General features: G+C 40.7%; 1 protein-coding gene across 2 annotated transcripts in view; it reads left to right on the top strand.

The window, feature by feature from the left end:
* Positions 1–24,241, top strand: part of ARFGEF2 (ADP ribosylation factor guanine nucleotide exchange factor 2) — a 58,256-nt gene that overhangs the window by 6,020 nt on the left and 27,995 nt on the right. For both annotated transcript variants that reach the window (XM_023534049.1, XM_023534048.1), the window contains exons 3-20: positions 100–251; positions 2,537–2,667; positions 3,965–4,199; positions 4,831–4,930; positions 5,683–5,822; positions 6,990–7,098; positions 7,670–7,853; positions 9,552–9,663; positions 10,149–10,354; positions 12,946–13,030; positions 13,132–13,303; positions 13,881–14,032; positions 15,057–15,185; positions 16,159–16,317; positions 18,279–18,426; positions 19,559–19,658; positions 21,799–21,839; positions 21,933–22,102. In XM_023534049.1, coding sequence (XP_023389817.1) covers positions 100–251; positions 2,537–2,667; positions 3,965–4,199; positions 4,831–4,930; positions 5,683–5,822; positions 6,990–7,098; positions 7,670–7,853; positions 9,552–9,663; positions 10,149–10,354; positions 12,946–13,030; positions 13,132–13,303; positions 13,881–14,032; positions 15,057–15,185; positions 16,159–16,317; positions 18,279–18,426; positions 19,559–19,658; positions 21,799–21,839; positions 21,933–22,102 — 2,525 coding nt within the window. The remainder of the gene's footprint in view (positions 1–99; positions 252–2,536; positions 2,668–3,964; positions 4,200–4,830; positions 4,931–5,682; positions 5,823–6,989; positions 7,099–7,669; positions 7,854–9,551; positions 9,664–10,148; positions 10,355–12,945; positions 13,031–13,131; positions 13,304–13,880; positions 14,033–15,056; positions 15,186–16,158; positions 16,318–18,278; positions 18,427–19,558; positions 19,659–21,798; positions 21,840–21,932; positions 22,103–24,241) is intronic.

The following is a 24,241-nucleotide window of genomic DNA, read 5'->3' as shown; positions in this document are numbered from 1 at the left end:
CCGTACCTGCAAGGTCATGTGAATAACTTCTTCCTTGTGTCAAGCTGCCTTTTAGTGTAACTACTAATGTGGGAATGACTTTTGCACTTGTGTTTTAAGAAGCGGCACAAAAGCACGGTCTGACGGAACCCGAGCGGGTCCTGGGCGAGCTGGAGTGCCAGGAGTGTAGTGCTCCACCGGCAGCTGACGAAAACCCACAGACCAATGGGATAGCAGACGACAGGCAGTCCTTGTCATCAGCGGATAATCTGGTATGTTGACGATCCTCTTATACAGACTCATTTTGATTTTTACCTTTTTAAAAGATGCAGAATTAAATCTATCAGAAGAAGTGAGTGAAAATCAGCAAGCCCTGTTCAGTCACAGTCCTGGCCTCATATTCTTCGTGTTAGTAGGTTTCATTCTTGGATCGTGCTAATGTTGGTTGTATGGAACATTGTTATCAAACCCTGTTTATTAAAATTTTTAAAACTTACATTTCCCATTCCTTTTTTTCTCTCTCAAAATAATATACATTCATTGTAGAAAAATAAGAAAATATAGAGAAGGAAGAAATAGAGAAGTGAAAGTCTTCCAATATCCCATAACACAGATAACCTTTGTTAACATTTTATTTTATATCCTTGTAAATTTTCCTCCTGCTCACATATTTTTTCCACTTAATTAGAATAACACAATATACATGCTATTTTATAACCTACGTTTTAAATAGTGTGTAATATTAACATTTCTTTCAAGCTCATAGGTATGTCCACCACATTATTTTCTAAATAGCTTTATTATTCTCTTGAAACTATTCTGTATAAATATTCAAAACAGTAATATAACGTTAACATCCCATGTGAACTCTCTGCACCTTTTCACAAATGTTTCTCAACCCTTCTGTTATCCCCACTTCAAGGAGACTTTTTAGATATTTCTTTTCCTTAATCACTCCCTGCCCTTCATGTAATTTTAAAGCTACTGATAAACTAGATATCCGTTTATGTACTTTATGTATATCTGTGTTTTATATATAAAAAGAAGATTTTTTTCTTACCCTCCCCCCCAAGAACCAGTTTAGACCCTGTCTTAGTCTCTTCAGTTTGCTGTAACAGAATACGATAGACTGGGTGACTTATAAACAACGGAAATTTATTTCTCACACTCTGGAAGCTGGGAGGTCCAAGATCAGGGCACTAACAGTTTGGTATCTGGTGAGGGTCTGCTTCCCGATTCATGGCCATCTTTTCTCTGTCCTCATGGCAGAAGGGGTGAGGGAGCTCTCAGGGCCCTCTGTTATGAGGGCACTCATCCCATTCATGAGGGCTCCACCCTCATGACCTAATCACCTCCCAGAGCCCCCACCTCCAAATACCATCACATTGGTGATTAGGTTTCAACATCTGAAATTGGGGAGGACACAATCAGTCTGTAGCAGCTCCCTTGTGGTTATGTTATTCTCGTTTAGAATGCACATAGGAATGTACTTCAATCCATATGAAGGACTCATCATTTACTAGGCTAACTTGTTTTGTTCACTCAGCACTTTTTCATAGACATCTTTCTACATCAGTATGTATAGATCTAACTAACCTTTTTAATGACCATGTAAAATTCAATCATATGGATTACTGTAATCTATTTAGCCACTAGGCTTTTAGGTTATTTCAGTTTTATCACAGGAAACAATAGTTCTATAATAAACATCCTTATAGATAAATCTTGTGCACATCCTTAATTCTTTCTTTAGGATAAATCCCTGCAAGTGGTATTGCTGGGTCAAGAGTTGGAAGCTTTAAGGCTTTTGATCCTTAACATCAAATTAGCCTGCTGGGAAGGTAATACTCAAATCTCTGCCCACCTGTAGGCTCTCAGTTCTCATTTTCCCATTCCTTCATTAAAACTGGGCAATAGCATTCATTCAGATCTTTGCTAGTCTGATGGGAGAAATATCCTGCCTTAATGATTAGTACTAAGGTTATTTAGGTTTATTTGTCATTTGCATTTTTTGGTGAATTCCTTACCTTTTTTTTGTTTTCCTTCTTTTTCATTTGGGAGGAGGGTTTCCATATTTCCTTAATGAATTATAAGAACTTTTTGTATGTTGAGAATATTAATCCTTGTCATATGTTATAAATATTTTTTGTCTTTAAATGTCTTATTTAAAGAAATTTAGTTTAAAACACTTATTTTTTTTCCCACTTATCCTGCAATATTATTCTTCAAAATACCTTTTCACCCAAGCTAATATAAATAACTACCTATATTTGTTTTAATTTTTTAATTTGTTTTCATTTGTGGTTTGACGTTTGCTCATTTATCCTTTTAAACCACCCATACCCACTTTTTGAAGGACAAGGAGGTTCTAAAATTGCTTTAATGACTCCTCCATAGCTCCCATGTTACCATATTCTCCCTGTCCCACATCCCTCACTTCCCCATTGAATAAATAAAAGAATTTACATTTCCATGAGATAATTACATTCTTTATTCTTGAAAAGAGTTATCCTTTTATTTTGACCCTTTGTATTTTCTCATTTCTCTCTAATCTTAGGAATCGGACGCACAGGGACATCAGGTGGCCACTAGGTTCTCTCACATTCTGCAGAAGGATGCCTTCCTTGTGTTTCGCTCCCTTTGCAAGCTGTCCATGAAACCCCTTGGTGAAGGCCCCCCAGATCCAAAGTAAGCAGACAGCAGTTCTTGGCGGACCATAACCCAGGTGATCCGGGAGGGCCTTAGGGCTCCAGGAAACCTCAAGGCCTTGACCCCTGCTTAGTATGCGTGCAGCAATTTACTCAGGATGCTTTTACGACTTTCAAACAAGTACTTTTTGCCTGTTTTTCTTTTGGGAGGAAGGTTTCCATACTTCCTTAATGACTTACTGTATTATTTCCATACTTCCTTAATGACTTATTGACTTATAAGAACTTATTGTATGCCAAGGATATTAATCCTTTCATAATGAATTGTCTCTGTCCCCACTAAACCAAGATTTTGCCCAGTTTTGCTTTCCTTGGTTTATATGCTGAAAATAATCATCACATGGAACATGCACCCTCAACTACTGATGGGGGCAGGAGCAGGATGTGAGCAAAGCTCAGTTTTCTGTCCTGGTTGGAAACCTCTGCTTCATGGATACAGAGTTAAGCCCAGATTCAACCCGGAGAAGCCAAACCTTTCTTCGTAGCGAATGAACTGTGGTAAAGACGTCAGTGCCACGGAGCCAAAGCAGGGGCTTTGGAGCCAGAGCGACCTGCATTCAGCCTGGCTCCTCTACTTGAGATCAGCTCCGTGGCTGTATGAATTACCGAACCTCATCTGAAAAGTGAAACTATGGAGAATCACCTTATAGGACCCATTAAATAAAATAACATAGTGACGTCCCGAGTCCAGGGCCTTGCACTTTATAAGAGTTTTATAAGTCACTATTATTACCATCATTATTATCATTAGTCCTTAATAACAATGCACAACTCAAGTCTTCTTTTGAGAATACGATAACCATTAGGGAAATGGTTTATGAAAATTTGCCATTTCTTACCATCCCTGTGGGCAGGGTTGGGGGCATAAGGCCAGTGGGTAAAGAGCACCATCTTCACTGTCTGTGAAGGCAGCATAGGTCAGATGTCTTAGTCTCCATGAATGCTGTGAAGCAATTGTTCTGTCACGTTAGTTGCAGAACCAGCTCTCCAGAGTCACTTGACACTTACTTTGCGCCTACTGCATTCTCTACTTTATGGCAGGGAGAGACAAAAAGAGAAAGAGCTGGCAGCTCTTGCTGTCACAGGATCTGCAGGTTCTAAGAGGACCCACCTTGTGCCATCTGTCTTCGTGCTCTTGACTTTTGGGTGCTGTTGCTAATTCTTAACTCATTGGCTTCTCAGAAAATTCTCACTGGTAGAAGAGTGAGGCCTTCTCAAGAAGCATGCTTTTTAAATTCTGTCTTTAGCCCATCGTCACTTTTTGTTTTCTTTGCCAGGTCCCACGAGCTGCGCTCCAAAGTGGTCTCCCTACAGCTGCTCCTGTCCGTGTTGCAGAATGCTGGCCCAGTCTTTAGGACGCACGAGATGTTCATCAACGCAATCAAGCAATATCTCTGCGTGGCGTTGTCTAAAAACGGCGTCTCTTCAGTGCCTGATGTCTTTGAGCTCTCTTTGGCCATTTTTCTTACTCTCCTTTCAAATTTTAAAATGCACTTGAAAATGCAGATAGAGGTACGGACTCTGAATTGATTTCTTTTTTATTTTATGACGTTTACACCAGATGAGGTAACTGCTGGTGGCATAGCCACTAGGAATTGCAGTTACACAATCTGTTGGCTTCCACTCCAGAGAACTTTTTGAATGAGTGAGAGAATATCTTCTCATAAAATGTCACTGCCTCAAAATCTTGCATGCCTTTTATTTGAGCTAGAGGTTTAAATCACATGACCCATATGCTGGGCTCAGCCCCCTAGACATATTTGTTTAGTCTATAAATTGTTTGAAATACCTTGAATAATTGCCAAGTTGAAAAATCAGATTCTACATGAAAACTCAGATTTCTGGTTTCTCTCTAAAATCACAACACTGGTCCTACGTTTCCACATGGCAGCTCTTGGCAGTTAACTCAGGAGCAGCTGCTCCCTCTAACAGGGCCCATGTTCTCTAGTTCACTGTGGCCCTACCCTCCCAGCTGTTCCCACATAGCCAGGCTTCCGATGTGATTCAACAGCGCATGCCCACCACTCTTCCTCCTACTTAGGCTCCTTCATTGTAGGATCTGCCTGTCCTCTAAAGGCTTTGGAGTTTTTGAGCCCAATTTAAACTATTAATTGGTGTCCTCCTTTGTCTTCATTTCATATAGGTCTTTTTCAAAGAGATTTTCCTGAACATTTTAGAAACATCTACGAGTTCTTTCGAGCACAGGTGGATGGTCATTCAGACTCTGACAAGGATCTGTGCAGGTATTTTCTTTTACCCTGAGGGTGCGCATCCCTTGACTTGCCCAGAAACATCCTTGATGCTTTTATTTTCCAAATTCCAGATGGAGACCTTTAACTCCTCCTTTTAGAGTTTTAATGAAGTGCTGGGAAAATCATTACTTTATGGCCTAACACTAACCTAACGACTAGTCTTGCCCGCCTGTCCTCCTTTAGAGGATGACCAACGCTGTCTGGTTTGCTCTGGACGTCTGGGTGTTAGCACTGAAAGTTCTGCATCCTGGGAAATGCCCAGATTCTGGAAAACTGGGACACTTGGCCACCCTACCTATAAGCCGAATGTGCTTTGTTACTCACAGTGTCTGAGGTTTTGGTGCTGCCAACCCTTGATTGGGTGCTGAGGTAAACCTGGATTTACCTTATACCATACAATCATGTGTCTATAGAGAGCATCCCACTTGTCTGTCTTCAAATGTAATTCCATAAGAGTTACATAACTTTAAGAGGTGGATCGAGCAATATTTACTCCTTTTTTGATGAGGAAAGTGAACTTGGAGAGGAGAATGAGCTGCCTCAGGTGTCAGTGAGTGGCAAGACCTAAAAGAGGGCCTTCCAACTTCCTCGGCCCTCCGACATGTGTTCCTAGGTGAGGTGTGACCACCCGAGTCAGTAGTTCACTGGGACAATTGTTGACAAAGGAATCTCGTTTAAGAAGAAGATATAACTGCTCTATGTGTTCATTCAAAATTTCTAATATCTATATGTTGTTTTCCAAGATGCCCAGTGTGTTGTAGATATTTATGTCAACTACGACTGTGATTTAAATGCTGCTAATATTTTTGAGCGCCTCGTAAACGATTTATCCAAAATCGCTCAGGGAAGAAGTGGACATGAGCTGGGAATGACACCTCTGCAGGTAAAAACACTAAGAACACTCATTTATATTTAAAATCATTCATTTCAATAAACATTTTCAAGCGCCACCATGTGCCCGGCACTGTCCTTGGTGCTGGGGATACAGCAGTGAACAAAACACAAACAAATGCCTGTACATGCACACAGTTGTTGCTGGCACGACACTTCTAAGCAGACAATGAAAAAGTAAGCTAGATGCTAAAGAGGGCATGCTGGAGGTGGTGGTGGTGTCATTTTTAATGGTGTCATTAGAGCAGTCTCCTTGAGAAGGTGATATTTGTGCTGAGGCCTGTAAGGAGTAAGTTCACACTCAGTCACCTTGTCAGATATCATGTTAAAACAGGATTTCAGGCTCTGGAAAAGTCGGAGAAGGTTGCCTCTTATTCGATTGCCTACAAAGAATAGGATTCTTTACCTGACGTCTTTTAATGAACTGGTTGGAAGGTTTGTGAGCTGCCTGAATTGTGTGTAGAATTTTGGTGTATGGGCATTTTTTCTAGAAGAAAATTCATACTGTCATTAGATTTAGGGAGAGATTGTGCCACCTTAGATGCTGTTTTGAGCCTAAATTAGTTACGTTTTTTAGATTGTCTGCAATTCACATTCAATTTTTTAATTTAAGAAATGCTACTTTAAAAAATGTCAGGATTTTTATCGTAGAGCGAGCCTTAAAATGGAATGCATTTGTGGGTGTTTGGAGATAAGAATGTGTCCAGAATCATTAATTTGCTGGATAATATGATTCTCTTATTTTTGGCGGGGGGGGGGGGGGGGGGGGGGGGGGGGGGGGGGGGGGGGGGTGTGTGACGGTTAAGACCCTATTGGTTAAAAAAGAGAGAGGGAAGGTGTTTTAAGTGTTTTTTCAAATTATACAAGCAATGAATGAGAACTTTTTAAAAAAATCCAGATAACACTATTCATTCTAGGAAAGCGAACATCCCATAGTTTTGCAGCTAGAGAGTTTGCAATGAACATCTTTAGAGATTTTCTGGTTTTTGCAATGGGCCCTTAATACTTGTCTCAGTGCTTAATTTTCCTTGGGTTTTACTTAATAGCACTGGATGTCAGTGATTACCTCACATCCTCATGGGATTCCATAAGAGCCCTGTAGGTGTCTGCACTCAGTTCATCTGTTAAGTCTCTGTGCTGGGCCACTTCTGTCCTTCAGGAGCTCAGCTTGAGGAAGAAAGGCCTGGAGTGCCTCGTGTCCATTCTCAAGTGCATGGTGGAGTGGAGCAAGGACCTCTATGTGAATCCCAACCACCAGACCAGCCTCGGTGAGAGAACGTTGCTGCTACTGCCACCTCCATTCACAGTAGGCTACTTACGGCTGTTGGGAAAGTTGGCTTTATATAGATGTCTTGGAATTAGCAGGACACTAGTGTTTTACAGGGTCTGCTTTTTAATTCATCTGGAATTATGGGAGGGAATAGTATGAGTTGTGCTCTAACTTCATTTTCCAAATGGAGAGCCAGTTGTTCCAACATTTTTTTAGCAGTCTCTCCTTCCCTCACTGATTCGAAGCACCACCTTGATGATATACCGAAGTCCCCTGTGTGCATGTCTGTTTCTGAATTTTTTATTCTGTTCTATTGATTTGTCTGTTCTTGCACCAGATAAGAGTCTTGACTGTTTTTGCACTTTTACACTTTTATGTGAATTTTAGAATTAGCTTATCAAGTTCAACAAAAAAGTAAATTTTTAGGTAAGGTTTTGTGCTTCTCATCCTTACAATACAAACTTTATTGTTCTAGGTCTAGGATAGGGAATTGCAGAGCCAGACCTGAGCTTGGCCGTGTCTGTGTTCCACTTGCTGATTTGGTTTCCTTTGCTTTTATGTTATTGCAGGTCAGGAGAGGCCAACAGATCAGGAAATGGGGGATGGGAAAGGCCTTGACATGATGAGACGGAGCAGCGTGACGTCCATGGAGTCCACAGTGTCCTCGGGGACCCAGACAGCTATCCAGGATGATCCAGAGCAGTTTGAGGTCATCAAGCAGCAAAAGGAGATCATTGAACATGGCATTGAGCTGTGAGTGTGGCTGCTACTCTAGCTGAATCTCTTGGGGCCTCTGACAGAGCCACATCTTCTCTGGGAACCTGGGACTGACTCCTCAAGGAGAAATGCCTATTACAAAAGGCCAGTGCTGGCACTTGCAGCTAAGCCTGATTGAGTGAGTTGTGTGTGTGAGAGCGAGAGAAATTTAATAGCTTTGTGTGGTTGGTGCATGGTCTTTTTTTTTTTTTTCCTAATGAAAACAATTTAGAAAATGCAGAAAAGCATAAAATGAGAATGTTAAAGTTGCTCATAAAATTACTATCTAGAAGAAATTACCATTGGTAACATTTTTTTCCAGCTATATATTGTAAAACTTTTCAACATAAAGAGAAATTGACATTTGCTGTGTTATCTATGTATGTTTTTTCTGAACCTTTTGAAAGTAATTTGTAGCCATCACAAAACTTCAGCCTTACATCTCTGAAAAATAATGACATTCTCCCATATAACTATATCATTACCCTTATAATCATTGGTAAATTTTAATGTTTTCTTTCTAGTCTTTTACACACAAAAATGCACACACAATCTAATAGTCTGTCTAACTTTTGAATAATTGAAATATTGATCTCTTTATTTCCACTCTCACCATCCCTGCATTCCTCCAGTCTGTTCTCCCCACAACAGCTAAAGTAACCTTTTGAAAACAAATCAGGTCTTATCACTCCTCTGCCTAAAATCATTCCTGGTTTCCCATTTTCTCATCACAGCCTGATGCAGCCTCTGGCTGCCCCCTTGTTAACCCCATCTCCTGCCAATACCCTTAGTCACATGATGCATTTCAGTCCTTTGGACACTTCAAGCTGTTTTTGCTATCGTGCCCTCTGACTAGAATACTCTTGGGTCTTTTTCATCCTTCAGGCCTGGCAAAAGATATCTTCCTCAGAAGATTTCTGTAACCACACTACCTGGGCAAGTCCCAAGTTATTCTCTCTTTTTTGCACCCTGTTTATGTCCTTCCTTCACAGCCTTTGCCACAGTTCATGCTTATATATGAACGTCATTCTCCAGTGCATTGCCTGCTAAATAACAAGTTGAATTTACAATAGTTAAAAGTTTGCCTGCCTTTAACAGGAAATACAAAATAACAGGCTAGGGCTGTTAGAGTGGCTTTTATGGACATCAGCAATCCAGGCTACTTATATCTTTCTGCTTCATCGTCCCTAACGCAATTTTCATCTTCATTGTTGCCTTCTGGTTTAAGATGACTGCTGGAGCACCAGCTATCACCATATATTCTTGGAAAGAAGGGGGAAAGGGCAAAAAGAGTATACTTCCCAGCCAAGTCAGCTGTAAGGATCTTTTCTAGATGTACCCACACTACTTCTGCTCATATTCTTACTGGCCAGAACTTTATCACATGGCTGTGCTTTGTTTAAGGGAAGCAGGGAAATGTAGTTTTTATTCCAGGTAGTTGTATGCCCAGCTAAACATCTAGGGTTTTATTAGTGTTGGAGAAGGGGAGAGTGTATATTGGGTGACAACCAGCAGACTTTGCCATGGCTAGGTCAGAAATAGAAGGTGGAATTCAGAAAAGCCACACAGAGGACCTTCCTAGCTGATATATGATGACTTGTTTATGCTGTTATTGTAACTTGCCTCAAATGCTAGCTATTTCTATCCTATCAATTTTGAAATGAGCAACCCATGTGCCACCTTTTCTTGAAACAGGTTCAACAAGAAACCCAAGAGAGGGATACAGTTTCTCCAGGAGCAGGGCATGCTGGGAACATCAGTTGAAGAGATTGCCCAATTCCTGCACCAGGAGGAGCGTCTCGATTCTGTAAGACTGGAGGTTGGGCACCTGCTTGTGGGTTCTGTCAGGTGATTCTGAGACCTGACCACCTTTTATTCTAGAGATCGTCTGACCCTGAATGCAGTGACTATTGTTCATACCTCTGCCTACAATTGTCCTACTCATCCCTTTGGCCAGAGTTCCAAAAAACTTTTTGAAGGGAAAAATGTAGCCTCCTGACAGGTTGTGTGTTTGACAGGATGGTAACAGAGCTGGAAGTGTGCCTCAACTGCCAGAAACTCTTCTTCTGGCTGCCCGTCTGCCAATAACCTCCGTCCTGGGTATGCCCCAGCACGCTTCCATTTTTAAGTCTCTCGTGCCAGGCGCAGGGAGCCACCTAGCTTTTCTAGCAGTTTGGCCTGTTCTTGGTGTTTAGAGCAAAGGCATTCTGCCTTCCCCCTTTGACTGAAGCGTGCTTCGCTGCGCATTCATATTTGGCAATTTGTAGATGTGAGTGCATACGTATGTTTCAGACCCAAGTAGGTGATTTTCTGGGAGATAGCACGAGGTTCAACAAGGAGGTGATGTATGCCTACGTGGACCAGCTTGACTTCTGTGAGAAGGAGTTTGTCTCAGCCCTGCGGACATTTCTAGAAGGTTTCCGCCTACCTGGGGAAGCCCAGAAGATTGATCGGTTAATGGAGAAGTTTGCTGCAAGATACATAGAGTGCAACCAGGGGTGAGCATTGTGTCAGTACCGTCCACATCACCCTTTGGCCCACGTTAGAACACTAACCTTAGTTTGGGTGGGGGATGAATTTAATCTTTCTAAATCTGTGCCAAGCAACTCAAGTTTCTGTTCATTATGTGCCAGGCTAAGGGATTATCTCATATAAGACCTCAAAGCAACTGTTTGTTTCCCCTTTCTACAAACAATGAGATTGAGGACCTAAGAGGCTAAGGAACTTGCCCAAGATCCCAGCTAGAGCCCACACTATTAATGATGAAAAGAGTAGTTTTGTGGAATTAGAAGAGGCAGTTGGGCACCTCTTTCCTGATTTAATGTGTGGGTAGATCGCTAGGATTTTCATTTTCTTTAATTACATACTGATGAGCAGGTTACAAAAATGGCTATGTAACTATAAAACCCGCCCAAGAACATGATTCCGCCTTGGGGCCTTTTTTGATAGGTAGTTCATATTTTTGTAGTAAGTAGAAATTGAAAAGAGACTTTTATTAAACGCCTCCTGTGTGTCAGCTGTGCCATGAGTTGTACATGCATTTTATTTAATTAATGGTAAGCCTGGGAATAGTATCCCTGTTTTATAGATGAGGAAACAGACTTAAGGAGAATGAGCAATGTGTCCAGAATTAATCAGCTAGTAAGTAGCAGAGCCAGGATTAAATATGAGTTTGTCTAACGCAGAAGCTCATGCTCTTTCCACTGAACATAACGTATCACTATACCATGAACATGATGTGGAATTGTTCAGTAGAAATATTTTGATAACAGTTTTGCCTCTCAAGTCAGCTTGGTTTTCATATAAATTGGTCCCAATCCTCCATGTGCACGGCAGGCTGTCCCCGTGAGATGGCATGGTCAGTAAAGGCAGCATCTGGTCATTGTAACCAAATAGATTTCTAGAATTTGCTGTGAAGACATCATAACATACAGGCATACCTCATTTATTGCACTTGGCAGATAATGTGTTTTTTATAAATTAAAGGTTTGTGGCAACCGTGTGACGAGCAAGTCTGTCAGCACCATTTTTGCAATAGCACTTGCTCACTTTGAGTCTCTGTCACATTTTGGTAATCTAGAATATTTCACACTTTTACATTATTGTATTTGTTATGGTGATCTGTGATCAGTGATCTTAGATATTACTATTATAATTGTTTTGGGGTGCCGCTAACCACACTCATAGAAGACAGCATAACTTAATAAATGTGTGTGTTCTGACTGCTCCAACTGACGGTTCCCCCATCCCTCTTCCTCTCCTTGGGCCTCCCGATTCCCTGAGATGCAACAATATTGCAGTTAGTCCAATTCATAACGCTATACAATAGCCTCTAAGTGTCCAAGTGAAAAGGAGAGCCATACATCTCTCTGTAAATCAAAAGCTAGAAATGATTAAGCTTAGTGAGGAAGGCATGCCGAAAGCCAAGATAGACCAAAAGCTAGGCTTCTTTGCCAGACAGCTAAGAAATTGCCACAGCCACACCAGCCATCAGCAGCCACCTGATCAGTAGCTACTCTGATCAGTAGCCATCATCAAGGCAAGACTTTCCACTCTCCACCAGCAAAAAGATTGCGACTTGTTGAAGGCGCAGACAATGGTTAGCACTTTTTAGCAATGAAATATTTTTAATTAAAGCATATACATTTTTTATGATGTCATTACATACTTTATGATAGACTACAGTATAGTGTAAACATAACTTTCATATGCACTCAGAAACCAGAAAACTTAGGTGGCTTTATTGCGATGTTTGCTTTATTTGGGTAGTCTGGAACTTGAACGTACGTGCAGCATCTCCGAGGTCTGCCTAGCTCTCCTGTGGAGACCTTGGTCTGTTTCCCTTAATCAGTAAACATTTGACTCAATTAAATTTCACATTAGAATGCAGAGCTTTCATGTGTTCTTCCGAATTTCTCCCTTTCCTATTAGGGGCTCTTTCGACAGACAAGTTTTTCTAGCTTTAGCCTCACATATGATGCTGTGCATCTACAGGGTTTTGTCTTTATTTTCTTGCCTAGGACAAAGAAAGGCAGTCTCCACTAGCATATTGTTTGTAACACATAAATATTTCCTTTGCGTTAGTACTGTAAATATTATAGTGGATAATGTAAGCTGTAAATAACCAATAACTGGACAGCAGTTTTAGTCATCTTTTTACGCAGTGCCTAGCACAGAGATGCTCTCAGGAACAGAAGCAGAGTGAGGCAAACGAGGCACTAAGGGTGCAGACTGTAAAGGGCCTCACTCTGGGGTCATGCACTGCAGGGTCGACACCGGAAATGAGGGTGCCTCACTTGCCTCACCCTAGTCTCTGGCCCTGGAGGCTACTTGGAGATCTTCTCTAAAAACTGACTTGAAACTGCTTTATTAAAAGAAGTCTAAAGCTGACCCATATTCTTAATAAGCTTTCTCTACACTCTGGGTCATTAATTATTAGTCAGTGATGAAGAAAACTTGAAAACTCTTGACTAGCTTGGCGTCCCATGGGGCAGTCAGCCTGCTTTCAGCAAAACATGTGTCTCCATTAGCACTGGCCGTCCAGCTACATCTCCGTGCACATTCTGACATCTGGACTCTTTTCTTCCAGGCAAACTCTGTTCGCTAGTGCCGACACTGCGTACGTCTTAGCATATTCAATTATTATGCTAACTACAGACTTGCACAGCCCTCAGGTAAGATATTTTAATGATTTATATATTGTAGCTAAATAAGCAGCTTTATTTGGGCCATTGGATGTTTTCTAAATGGTTTTTTAAATTTTTTTAAATTTCAGGTAAAAAATAAAATGACAAAAGAACAGTATATTAAAATGAATCGGGGCATCAATGACAGTAAAGATCTACCAGAGGAATATCTCTCAAGCATCTATGAAGAGATAGAAGGCAAGAAAATTGCAATGAAAGAAACAAAAGAGCATACGATTGCAACCAAATCTACTAAGCAGAGTAAGGTCTAAAGGCAAATTATTTCTATTCATTACAATTTTCAAGTGTATCAGAATGCATGATTGAGCTCCTTGATGATTAATTTGCACATTTAGATACCTGAATGAGAAATATAATTAATTATTATGATATTGGCTCTCTTATATCACCAATCGTCTTGCTAGATTTGTGATTAGTTACAAGAGGGAATTTAAAATAATCTGATAGCTAAATTACTCCCCAAAAATGTTCTTTAAATCTTTGCTTTTATATCAGTGGTTATTGTGCCGACTTTGATTCGAATTCCGTTAATCCAGGTGCCTCTGAAGCTGTCAGTTTCTTTGTTTGAGAGGCAGCAGAGTCTAGTGGTTTAGTGGGCAGGCTCTAGAGCCACACTGCTTGGGTTCAAGTCCCAGCTCTACTACTTACTAGCTGTACGAGCCTGAGCAAGTGTCTTAACCACTCTGTGCCTCATTTTCCCATCAGTAAGATGTTAATATTTGTGACAGACCCATGAGGTGGTTGGGAGAATTCATAACCTAATCTTAGCAAGCACTCGGTGAGCGTCAGCCGCTGTCATTCTCTTCTTTCTCTGTAGGTGTAGCTAGTGAAAAGCAGCGACGGCTGCTGTACAATTTGGAGATGGAGCAAATGGCTAAGACAGCCAAGGCTCTAATGGAGGCTGTGAGCCATGCCAAAGCCCCGTTTACGAGTGCCACCCACTTGGACCACGTCCGGCCGATGTTCAAGGTAAGTGTGCTGAAACGTCGGGACACGGCTAGGCCCAATTCAAGAGCTGACCAGCCGGAAGCTAACCAGCAAGTTTGTAACGGCGAAGAGGCTGAGGAGAGGAAGGGCCAGGTCTGGGGGTTGCTTTCTGGACAATAACTACAGCAAGTCCTCCCTAGAAGACCTTTGACGACGCTGGGCATATGCCAGCACTGGTTTGGATTGTAGAGTGCGTGCTGGGCTGGAGAATGTCTGGACTGGAACCCCGCCTTTGCCACTTTGTAGCTCTGGGACCTTGGTCAGGTTACTCAGCCTCTCTGTTCAACATCTGTAAAGTGGGGACAAATACAGGGTTGCTGTAAGGGCTACAGGGGAAATTGAATGAATTCATAATTATTCAGGCAAAGAGACAGTTTTATTGTGACATCTCACCTCAGTGGCCTCAGGGTTAGTTTATCACATAAGACTAGGTGGACATGAAAGACAATATCCTGAGGCCTTTCTGTTTTTAAAAACATCTAGAAAAGATACTAGTTGATCAATTCTAGATTTTTGTGAGCTTCTCAGGGAATTCACAAGAAAGTTGGAGGAAAAGTAAAGAATTAGGAATCTTTCAGTTAAACTAAGTTTATAGAATGTAAGTTGCTTATCAATTTTATGTTGCATGCCAACCTCTGATTGGCAATGGCTGCTTGCTCTATTGTGTAAAGAAGGATTCTCGAGCCCTGAATAGACTCAGCAGGGAGAGTGGGACTCTGATTGATTAGTGATATCTGCCATGAGCACAGGTAGGCATAGTGGTGGCACACTAGCCCACGTATTTACCATCCTTCCTTTTGAACTGTACGTTTAGTAAATGGCATATCTATAGGGATAGTTGACCACAGTTTAGGAGGAACTATTTTACATTGTGAATGGAATAGATTGAAATCAAAATAGCAGTGAATTTCGCATCCTGGTTGTGCTTATAACTAACAGTGTGGCCTCTAAGTGCTTTTTGCACACTGAAATTCTAGACATAATTGAAACCTTCCTTCCTTAATAGCTGGTGTGGACACCGCTGTTGGCAGCCTACAGCATCGGACTGCAAAACTGTGATGATACTGAAGTGGCCTCCCTGTGTTTGGAAGGCATCCGATGTGCAATCCGGATCGCCTGCATCTTTGGAATGCAGGTGGGTGTGAGCAACACTCCAGAGATGCTGATGGGCCATGTTCTTTTAGATTTGGCAAAACCTGGAAACTATCAGGCAAACTCCTTACTCATGCAACAACCTCATTAGGGGGAAAAATGGAGGTTTGGATTAAAACCTTCTTTGAAAGGTTGTAAGATTGAAAAACTTTCTTTGAAAGCACAGCTACTTGATTGGATTTGATCTGCCTAACTTGCCTCCCCTGGTGCTTAAAATATTAAATATCAGTTGTTATTATAATTTCCCTTATTTCCAGGTCTTCTCTGGAGGAAGCAAATAGTTCAGTACAAAACGAATATGTCTGCGAACGTTTTGAATCTTGGAAAATTCAAGCAAATGTAATATAGTTCTCTAACTGTTATAAAATCAGGACATTAACAATCCCATTCATTTCCTATGTTAGTAAGAATCTGCACCTATTTATTTTGAAAAACTTAGTCTTCTGTTTCCATTTATTTTACAGTTAGACATTTTCTTTTGTTCCAAGACCATAGGCTTTGACATCAGACCATCTGGGTTTTCAGTACCCAGCCCGGCTGCTTCTCTACCCATATGACACTGGCCCAGCTAACTTCTCTCTAAGACATTTATAAACTTGAGAAAATAGACCCACTTCGCAAGATTGTTGCAGATAATAGAATTTATGTGACAATCTTAGCATTCAACAGATTCCTCCCCCGCTTCCTCCAAAGGGAACGGAACAGGAACATAAGTGTGATGTCAGTTGGAAAGGAGACGGGTTAGTTCTCAAACATGTGGTGTGTAGGGAGCCTTAGCGGGATGTTCCCGTTGCAGGAGGACACCAGCATGGAATGACTGGCGTGTAAATGTGCACAGAGCCTGTCGATGTGTGTCTAGAAGGTGTCGGAGAAGCCCAGTGCGCCAGTCCCACAAATGTGAAGACAGTTGTGCGAAGGGTGGGGTCTCACTGCTCTCTCTCGGGCTTCCATCACAGCTGGAACGAGATGCCTACGTTCAGGCCCTTGCTCGCTTCTCCCTGCTGACAGCCAGCTCCAGCATCACGGAGATGAAGCAGAAAAACATCGACACCATAAAGACGCTTATTACAGTGGCTCACACCGACGGCAACTACCTTGGAAATTCCTGGCATGAGGTGTGTGTCTCTTTGAAAGCCTGGTAATTGCCTTTTCTTGGGGTGACTCCTGGCATTCCTGTAATTTAGTGTCAGCCTCTCTTTGGTCATTTCCATTTTTCTTGAAGTCAAGCCTAACTTTAACTGTGTTTTCTGTCATCCACAAATACCTTGTGTATCTGAAAGCCAGACTCTCAAGGGCTGTGGTGAGTGAAATGTGTTCAGATGTGCCACCTCGCGAAGTGCTCCCACACCCAGTGGCCGATGTCCGCAGGGAAGTGCACTTCTGTTGCAGTGACTTTCTTCCCAGCTTAGCGCCTCCTTCCCCAGGTCCTTATGCACCTCCTGGGAGCTCTTACTGTCAGTGAGTAGATTTAGGACAAAGCCAGGAGCCTGATTTCTCTCCTAATTGTATCTAAAAAGAAATGGTCAGCATTTACAATGAGGCATTAGGAACATTGCCAGTGGGTTCACATTTATTTAAATAATATCTTAAGATTCTTACCTATAGAAATAATCATTTATGTGTACAAAGGTGTTTGAAAGGTCATTGAAATTTTAGTTGTTTTAGGGAAAAGATTGGATTAAAAACAGTCCAACAATGAGAGATTGTTTAAAAAAAATGTGGCACACCACTCCTTAGAATGTTATGTGGCCACTTAAAGTTACTGAGAGGAGAGACCCCAATTCAGACATCATGTGCTCCATGATGAAAGTAAGCAGTACCAGCTAAGAAATGTTTTTGCCTGTGACTCACACCTGAGTCAGTTTAAGCATCTACTTCATAGGAACACAGTAAACAATATCATAAGAATGCAGTCTGCAAACACTAGGATCTGAGAGATCCTCAGAGCAAACAAATAAATTCCAAGAAAAATAGTAGATGGACGGGGGAACCTATGGATTAAAAGAGACTTTAGAGAAAAAAGACAAAGACATTATTAAAGACTAATACTGTGGAAAGAAAATGACAATACTAAAGTAAATAAAAAGTTCTTATAAAACATTGTAAGGCATTGTCCCTTGTGCCAAACGTACACAGAGAATAGGATTTGAAAAATAAACAAAAACAATTTACGTTTCTTCAGGTAAACTCCATGTGAGAGGGGTTTGTGTGCAAGTATATGCTTTCAAGCAGCAGAACCACCCCATAGGGCTGGAAGATACAATCTTTTCTCCCATCGCACACCCATTCTAGGGTACATTCTCATTCATTCAGTTAACCAAGTAATAATCACTAACTATTTTAAATGCTGGGGAGTCAGCAGTAAACAAGACGAAGTTAATGGTCTCTTGGCAGAGAACAAACAATTATATGGCATAATGTTGAAAAGTGTTAAGTGCTGAGAAAAAAATATATGATCTGGGGATGGTGATGAGGAGGATGTGTAATCTCAGGGTGGTCAAGGGAGGTCTCTTTGAGGGACACATGTCAGCTGGGAATCTAAGGAGTGAGCCATGGGGAAGAGCATAAGGAACATGTTCCAGGTATGAGGAAAAGCAAATGCAAAGGCCCAGGGGCAGGGCTAAATATGTCAAGCTGAAGGAGCAGCATGGAAGATGATGTGTTGTGTAGAGTAGAAGGGAGCTGGGGTGGCTAAGTCAGACTAGATAGTGTACTTACTGAGTGGCACAGTGAGTGGGATCCCCTGCTCCAGTCAAATACTTTTTCTTTATTGATCGGTTATTAAATTTGCATAGTTATGCCATACATCTGTAGGGCATAACTTCATTATACCAGCTCTTCTTTTGCTCTTTTTCTCTACCCTCCCCCTCTTTTTTAAAGTGAAATATGTCTGTCATTCAGACCCACACTCCAGGTTGTCTCTCCAGGACTAGAAGCCATACTAAGACCCTCAGATTTTATCCTCACCTGAAAAGCTGTGTGTTTCAAAGAACTCTGTAATGACTAGTTAAAGATTACAGTGCTCTCTTCAGGCTATAAAGTAGGAACTCATTTCTTTATGTCTTCTTTTTATTAGATCTTAAAATGCATCAGTCAGCTGGAGCTCGCTCAGCTGATAGGAACTGGTGTGAAGACCCGCTACCTGTCTGGGTCTGGGCGTGAAAGAGAGGGGAGCCTGAAGAGCCACACGTTGGCGGGAGAAGAGTTTATGGGCCTTGGCCTGGGTAAGACACCGGGCCCCACAGCTGGCCATCATGGATCCTCAAGTTAATTGGAATGCAGCCCTTCTTGTCTCATCAGGACTGTCACGTACTGTCTCCTCTTTCTGTGCTGGCTGACAGTCTGTTTGTTAATGGAAGCGGAAGTGCTGCTCCAGCAATCTTCATTGTGATTAAATTATCGATAAATGCCAATTTTATCAAAGTCAGCAGGTTGCATTACTTTTCTTTCTGTATATGTGACTATACTGAGGGAGAAAACCATTTGCTTCGAAAGGCTACAGCTTTAGTACCTGCTATTAGAGGAGTGGGTATGCGTATCTCTAGATTTCAAAAGGTAGAGTCAGTGTCTCTTCCATGTTCATTTGGGGGGCTTTTCTTAAATGGTATTCTTATGAAAGTAGAATGGCTATATATTGGATTGCAAGACTCTCTTGTTAGTGATACATCACAATAATAATAGTAAATAGGGCAAACAAATGTGCCAGACCACATTCTAAGCTCTCAGTTTATATATTTTTAATCCATTTAATCATTATAACAACTCAGTGAGCTTGGGACTAGTATTATCCCCATTTCGTAAATGAGTAAAATGAGGCAAAGGAAGTGGCAGAGGTAGGTTTCAAACCCAGGCCATCTGATCACAGAGAGCAGGCTCCTAGGTCCCATGTACAGTGGTTGGAATAATAGACTATAACAGAAGCATGGAGTCCATGAAAGGAAGGGGCTGTAGTAGCACCTACTTCTTAGAATGCATGCGAGGATGACTGGAGTGGAATCCTGGAAAGCACACCGCACAGTCAGCAGGTGTAAGCCAGTGCATGTTCTAGGAGTTCTGGGTTAGTATCGATTAAATCTGTTTTACTTAATATAGGCATTTAATACTATAAAAATATTAAAGACTATCAAAATAGGGAGATGATTGATACAAGCAAGGGAGCTTTTAATAAGAATGCATTTTAAAAGCCAGATGCCAAAACCTAAATTTGATTTTATTCTGTCATCAGTTGAGGGAGTTTTCATCTGCAGACCATTCTCATTTCTGTCTCTTGTCTCTGCATATTGATGCCACAGGATGCTTTGTTCTGAATACATGACTGTTTTTGAAGCATTGTTGATTTTGCACATTGTGTTTCAGGTAATTTGGTGAGTGGTGGAGTGGATAAAAGGCAGATGGCCAGCTTCCAGGAATCAGTTGGTGAGACCAGCTCGCAGAGTGTGGTTGTAGCTGTTGACAGGTAATGGGTTTGTTCTCCAGCGAAGCTACACTACCAGTGGCTTGGCATCCTCTATAATTACTGAGTGTGAATGATTTCTGATGTGTTTGACTGTTTCAAATGTTGTCAGTTCTAGATCACTCAAACTAAGAAAGATTAAAAGCACACATGATCCACAACTACTAATAACCTTCGTAGTTACTGAATTTTGAAATTTTGACCTTGAATTATTTGAATTTTGACCTTGAATTGCATCATAACCTTTTTTAAAAAATTAAAACTTTAACACTGTGACCAAATTCTGTCAGAAACAAGAATTTTTGCTTGTTCTGATGTTTTAAATTACCTCGTTTCCTTAGTAGAAATTACTTTTTAAAAAATTCAAAGAATGTTTTAGGATATAAAGCCTACCCATGAGCGGCAGTTGGCCAGATTAACAGCTGCTGTTTCTTTTTCCTCAATATCTTTCCATTATTTCTGTCCACTTGAAACAGGAGAAATGTAGATGTTCTTATTTGAAGACATTCATTAGGTACTAATGCTTAAAATATGAATTTTCTTAAAATCAACAAACTCTTGAAAATTACCAGTGAGTAATCACATCCCCTGCTGTTCATTTAGTTAATGACCTGTCCCAGTGCATTAAATATAGACAGTTTTGAGATAACAGTATAAAATTTTTGACACAATTGTATTGCTCTCTTGGTTTTAAAATTTTTATCAGCATATTTTGATTACATTGCTTCTGTTGCTTCTGCCTTCTCTCCAACAGAGATACTGTCTGCATCGTACTTTCGATGGGTTTTCTATACTTTTTTCAATTAGGTTTAGGCTAATAGAACATAGTGTTTATTCTTCCAAACTTATTTCTTTCCTGTTTTTCTGCCTTAGAAGATAGTGGACAATAGCAGTTTTGTCCAGCACTTCTTTGTGTTATTACATTTTTACATTTTTAAATTAATTTTTAATTTTTATACCATAAGATCCACTCTTTTCAAATGTACAGTTCAGTGGTTTTTAGTATAGTCAGAGTGGTACAATCATCACCACTATCTGATTTCCAGAGCATTTTCATCACCCTGTAAAGAAGCTGTGTACTTATGAGCAGTCAGTTGCTCCCCAACCAGTCCCTGTGACCACTTATCTACTTTCTATCTACATAGATTTGCCACTTCTAGATATTGTAGAACTATCTATTTCTTCCTTTTAATTTTGTCTTTTATTGCCTCATATTTTAGGGCTCTGTTGTTAGATGCATATGTGTTTATAATTGTTATGCTTTCTTGATAGATTAAATCTTTTATCGTTATAAGATGTTCTTTGTCTCTAGTAGTGATTTTTTTAAGTGTCTTTTGTCTGATCTTAGTGCGTGCAGCCTCTCTAATTCTTTTGATTACTATATGTATGTATACCTTTTCCTATGCTTTTACTTTCAACTTATTTGTGTCTTTGAATCTAAAGTGAGCCTCTTTAGAAAGCATGTATTTGGACCATGTTTATTTTAGTTCATTCTGCCATTCTCTTCCTTTGGATTGGAGCGTTTAATCTATTTATGTTTAATGTAATTTCTGAGAAGGGAGGATTTATATATAATATTTTGCTATTTTTAAATATATCTTTTTTGTTCCCATATTCCTCCATCCTTACTACCTTCTTTTGTGTTAAATGGATATTTTCTAGTGTGGAGCCAGGGAGAAGGTAATGGAAATAAACCAAGTTAAAGTGCCACAATGTTCACTATTCATACTGAGGTGCAGCCATTTTTCTTGAATAAACATTTTTACGAGCCTTCGCTAATTTCCAAAGTTCAGTTCTGAAAAAGGCGACTTTGGTAATTTTTTGTGAGTGTTTTTGTTGCTCGTATGAGCTGGTTTTTGGAGGTTCTCGTTCTGGCACTGGCACTGTCGTGGCATCACATGCTGTTATATTCTGACTCGTCGCCTCTCCTTTCGATGTGTCACTTTCTCTATCAGTATAGACGCTTCTGTTCTCAACTCAGTTCTTTGACCAGTTCTATACCTTTGATACCTCATTGTTTATTTTAGCGGAGATGCCAAACCTGAAATGTTTTCTTTTTGCCTTAGATTCTAAGTGTTTGACATGGAAACTTAGGCTTTTAAATCTAATTTTTATATTATTATGTCTGGAATTATCTTCCTAGAATTTTTACTGGATCTACCAGACTGGATGGAAATGCAATAGGTATGTATTTGACTCACCTGTGACAACTACAGAAGCCTCATGTTGTGACTGACCATTACTAACGAGGCTTCGCATGTGTTGTTGGGTCTGTAGTTGACTTTGTCCGTTGGCTGTGTGCCGTGTCTATGGATGAGCTGGCTTCCCCACATCATCCCCGCATGTTCAGCTTGCAGAAGATTGTGGAGATATCATACTACAACATGAATCGGATCCGACTGCAGTGGTCCCGAATATGGCATGTGATTGGAGATCACTTCAATAAGGTAATTCTTCATATTCAAAAACCACTTCTTTACTGTCCAAAAGAAGCAAGCAACTAAATTCAAAAAAGAGGTGATTGAGGGTTTCGGTACCTATAGTTCATTTTCCCTGTGGAGTCAAGGACATCTGGGTAGAAGTAATTGCATACTTACACATTGATTGATTGAACTCATGGAGAATGAGTTAAAAATCCAGTGGTGTTGAAAATACTTTAATGTCCCATATCCAGGATGTAGGCTAACACCACAAAGATCATTGTAGTCACAGGGCAAACATATTGGTGTCTGAAAGCATCGTGAAATCCTGAAGTGCTTTCTGAATGACCAAAGGTTAAGTTATATTCCATATATTCCATATGTTCCATATGGTTTCACTATTATGTTCTGGCTTCTGAAACCATTGTTGAAGAAAGTAACATTTATTTTTAAATGAGAAACAAGCTAGAGACCTTTGTGTTCTGAAACTGACCAGTGCTGAGAGAAAACCAGACTGAACTTCTTTCTTTCCACTAGAGGTTTCATTAAATCCATGTGGACACATCCACACATATATTGACCAAATAGAAAAAAATCAGAATAATATATTATTTATTACACGTATGTATCTGTCACGTCATTTGCTTCAAAAGGGAAAAGTAACAGCTTAATAACACTTTCCTACCAAAACACATTTCATTATTTAAAAAAAATTTTTCTCAGGCCTGGAGTTGTAATACAGAGGCTTAAAAATAGCATTAGTAGAAAGCACTTTATCCAAAGGAGAACCGCTCTCTCTACATCGAATCGAAGAAAATCATAAAAAGACGAAGTCCACCATTGGGATAGAATGCTGAGGAATGATTAGTCGCGTCTGCCAGTTTCTGTGGTGGAAGTACCTCACCATGACCGATTTAAGCTAGCAGCGTGATGCCACTGAATGCGGGTTAGGAAGAGTTGTGCCCTGCTGGCTCCCATGGCAGCTGCTAGCCTGTGCCAGGACCTCACCGAAGTGAGGCGCTGTCACATGTAGCCTTGCTTCTTACTTGGTACATCAGCTAATCAAAGCTCTTTGTTTACTTTGTTTTCTTATTAGTTCAATGTAAGGTACCTCATACCATCTGTTTAACAAACTGTCTGAGTGCCTTGTACCAGGCAGTGGATAGGTGAGGTCCCTGCCCTCATGGAGCTCACCCACATTTTCAGATGGTAAAAGGTCAGGCAGCGCAGTATGTCAGGCCTCTCTTGAGGTGACCTTTCATCCGAACCCTCAGTGAGGACACAGCCACAAGAGCCTGCAGATGAGCCCGAGCAGCTGTTGGTTGAGTGAATGGTAACGCTCATCTAAAGTAATCAACGCACTCAGCAACCATCTTTCCCACTGTTCTGGGTAAATGGATTCTTAGTGGACCAGTTGCCACGATTGATGTGAACTTGCTTGAGAAAGATAATGTGAACTGTTACCATGACTGTACATCATATTCTCATCCAAGCCGGTGACAGCTTAGCTCAAACAAACATTGCTCGTTTCTTCCACAGATCTTTAGTCTAACAGCTGTGGAATTCTTTTTTCTTTCAGAAATGATTATCCAAAAGTGTTTTGGTAAACATTTCTCAACTTTTCAAAGTCTAGATTTCATGTTCAGTGGGACTTCTTTTTGGAGGAGGGAACATCAGTTTTGTATAATTTACTTTTCCCACCTGTGATTCTCTTGTCAAGACTCTTTACATGCCAATTCTCAGTTATTTGTGGGTCACTCATGGCAAGTTGGGGACATAGGCTGGCAGATAATAATTAGACATTTCATGGTTGTCAACTTCATTACAAACGTCCGTTCCATCTAATCAGTGCCATTAAGCACAAAGTCGTGGGAAACTCAGTTGTTCGCTCTGGGCCCTTCGTTCTTTCCACCACCTCAGATGTCCTGCTTCCCAGTGGGAACTGGAGCGCATCACAATCTCGTGGGTTTCAGGAACTGGACGGATGGCTGAGTACAGCTGCTCTTAGTTCTCGGGATTCTAGCAGAGTCATTGCAACAGTCACATGTTTCTCTTCAAAACTAGGACACATATCTTGGGTTGTATAAAGCTGCACAATGAACATGGTGTGTACTCCCAAAGCAATTCCTGAATCCTGGATTTTTAGGAGGGGGATTTTTTTTTTTT

Source organism: Pteropus vampyrus, unplaced genomic scaffold (genome assembly GCF_000151845.1).
Source record: "Pteropus vampyrus isolate Shadow unplaced genomic scaffold, Pvam_2.0 Scaffold117, whole genome shotgun sequence".
Taxonomy (NCBI): Eukaryota; Metazoa; Chordata; class Mammalia; order Chiroptera; family Pteropodidae; genus Pteropus; species Pteropus vampyrus.
The sequence above is the reverse complement of the archived record's forward strand: the minus strand, read 5'-3'. Positions and strand labels throughout refer to the sequence as shown.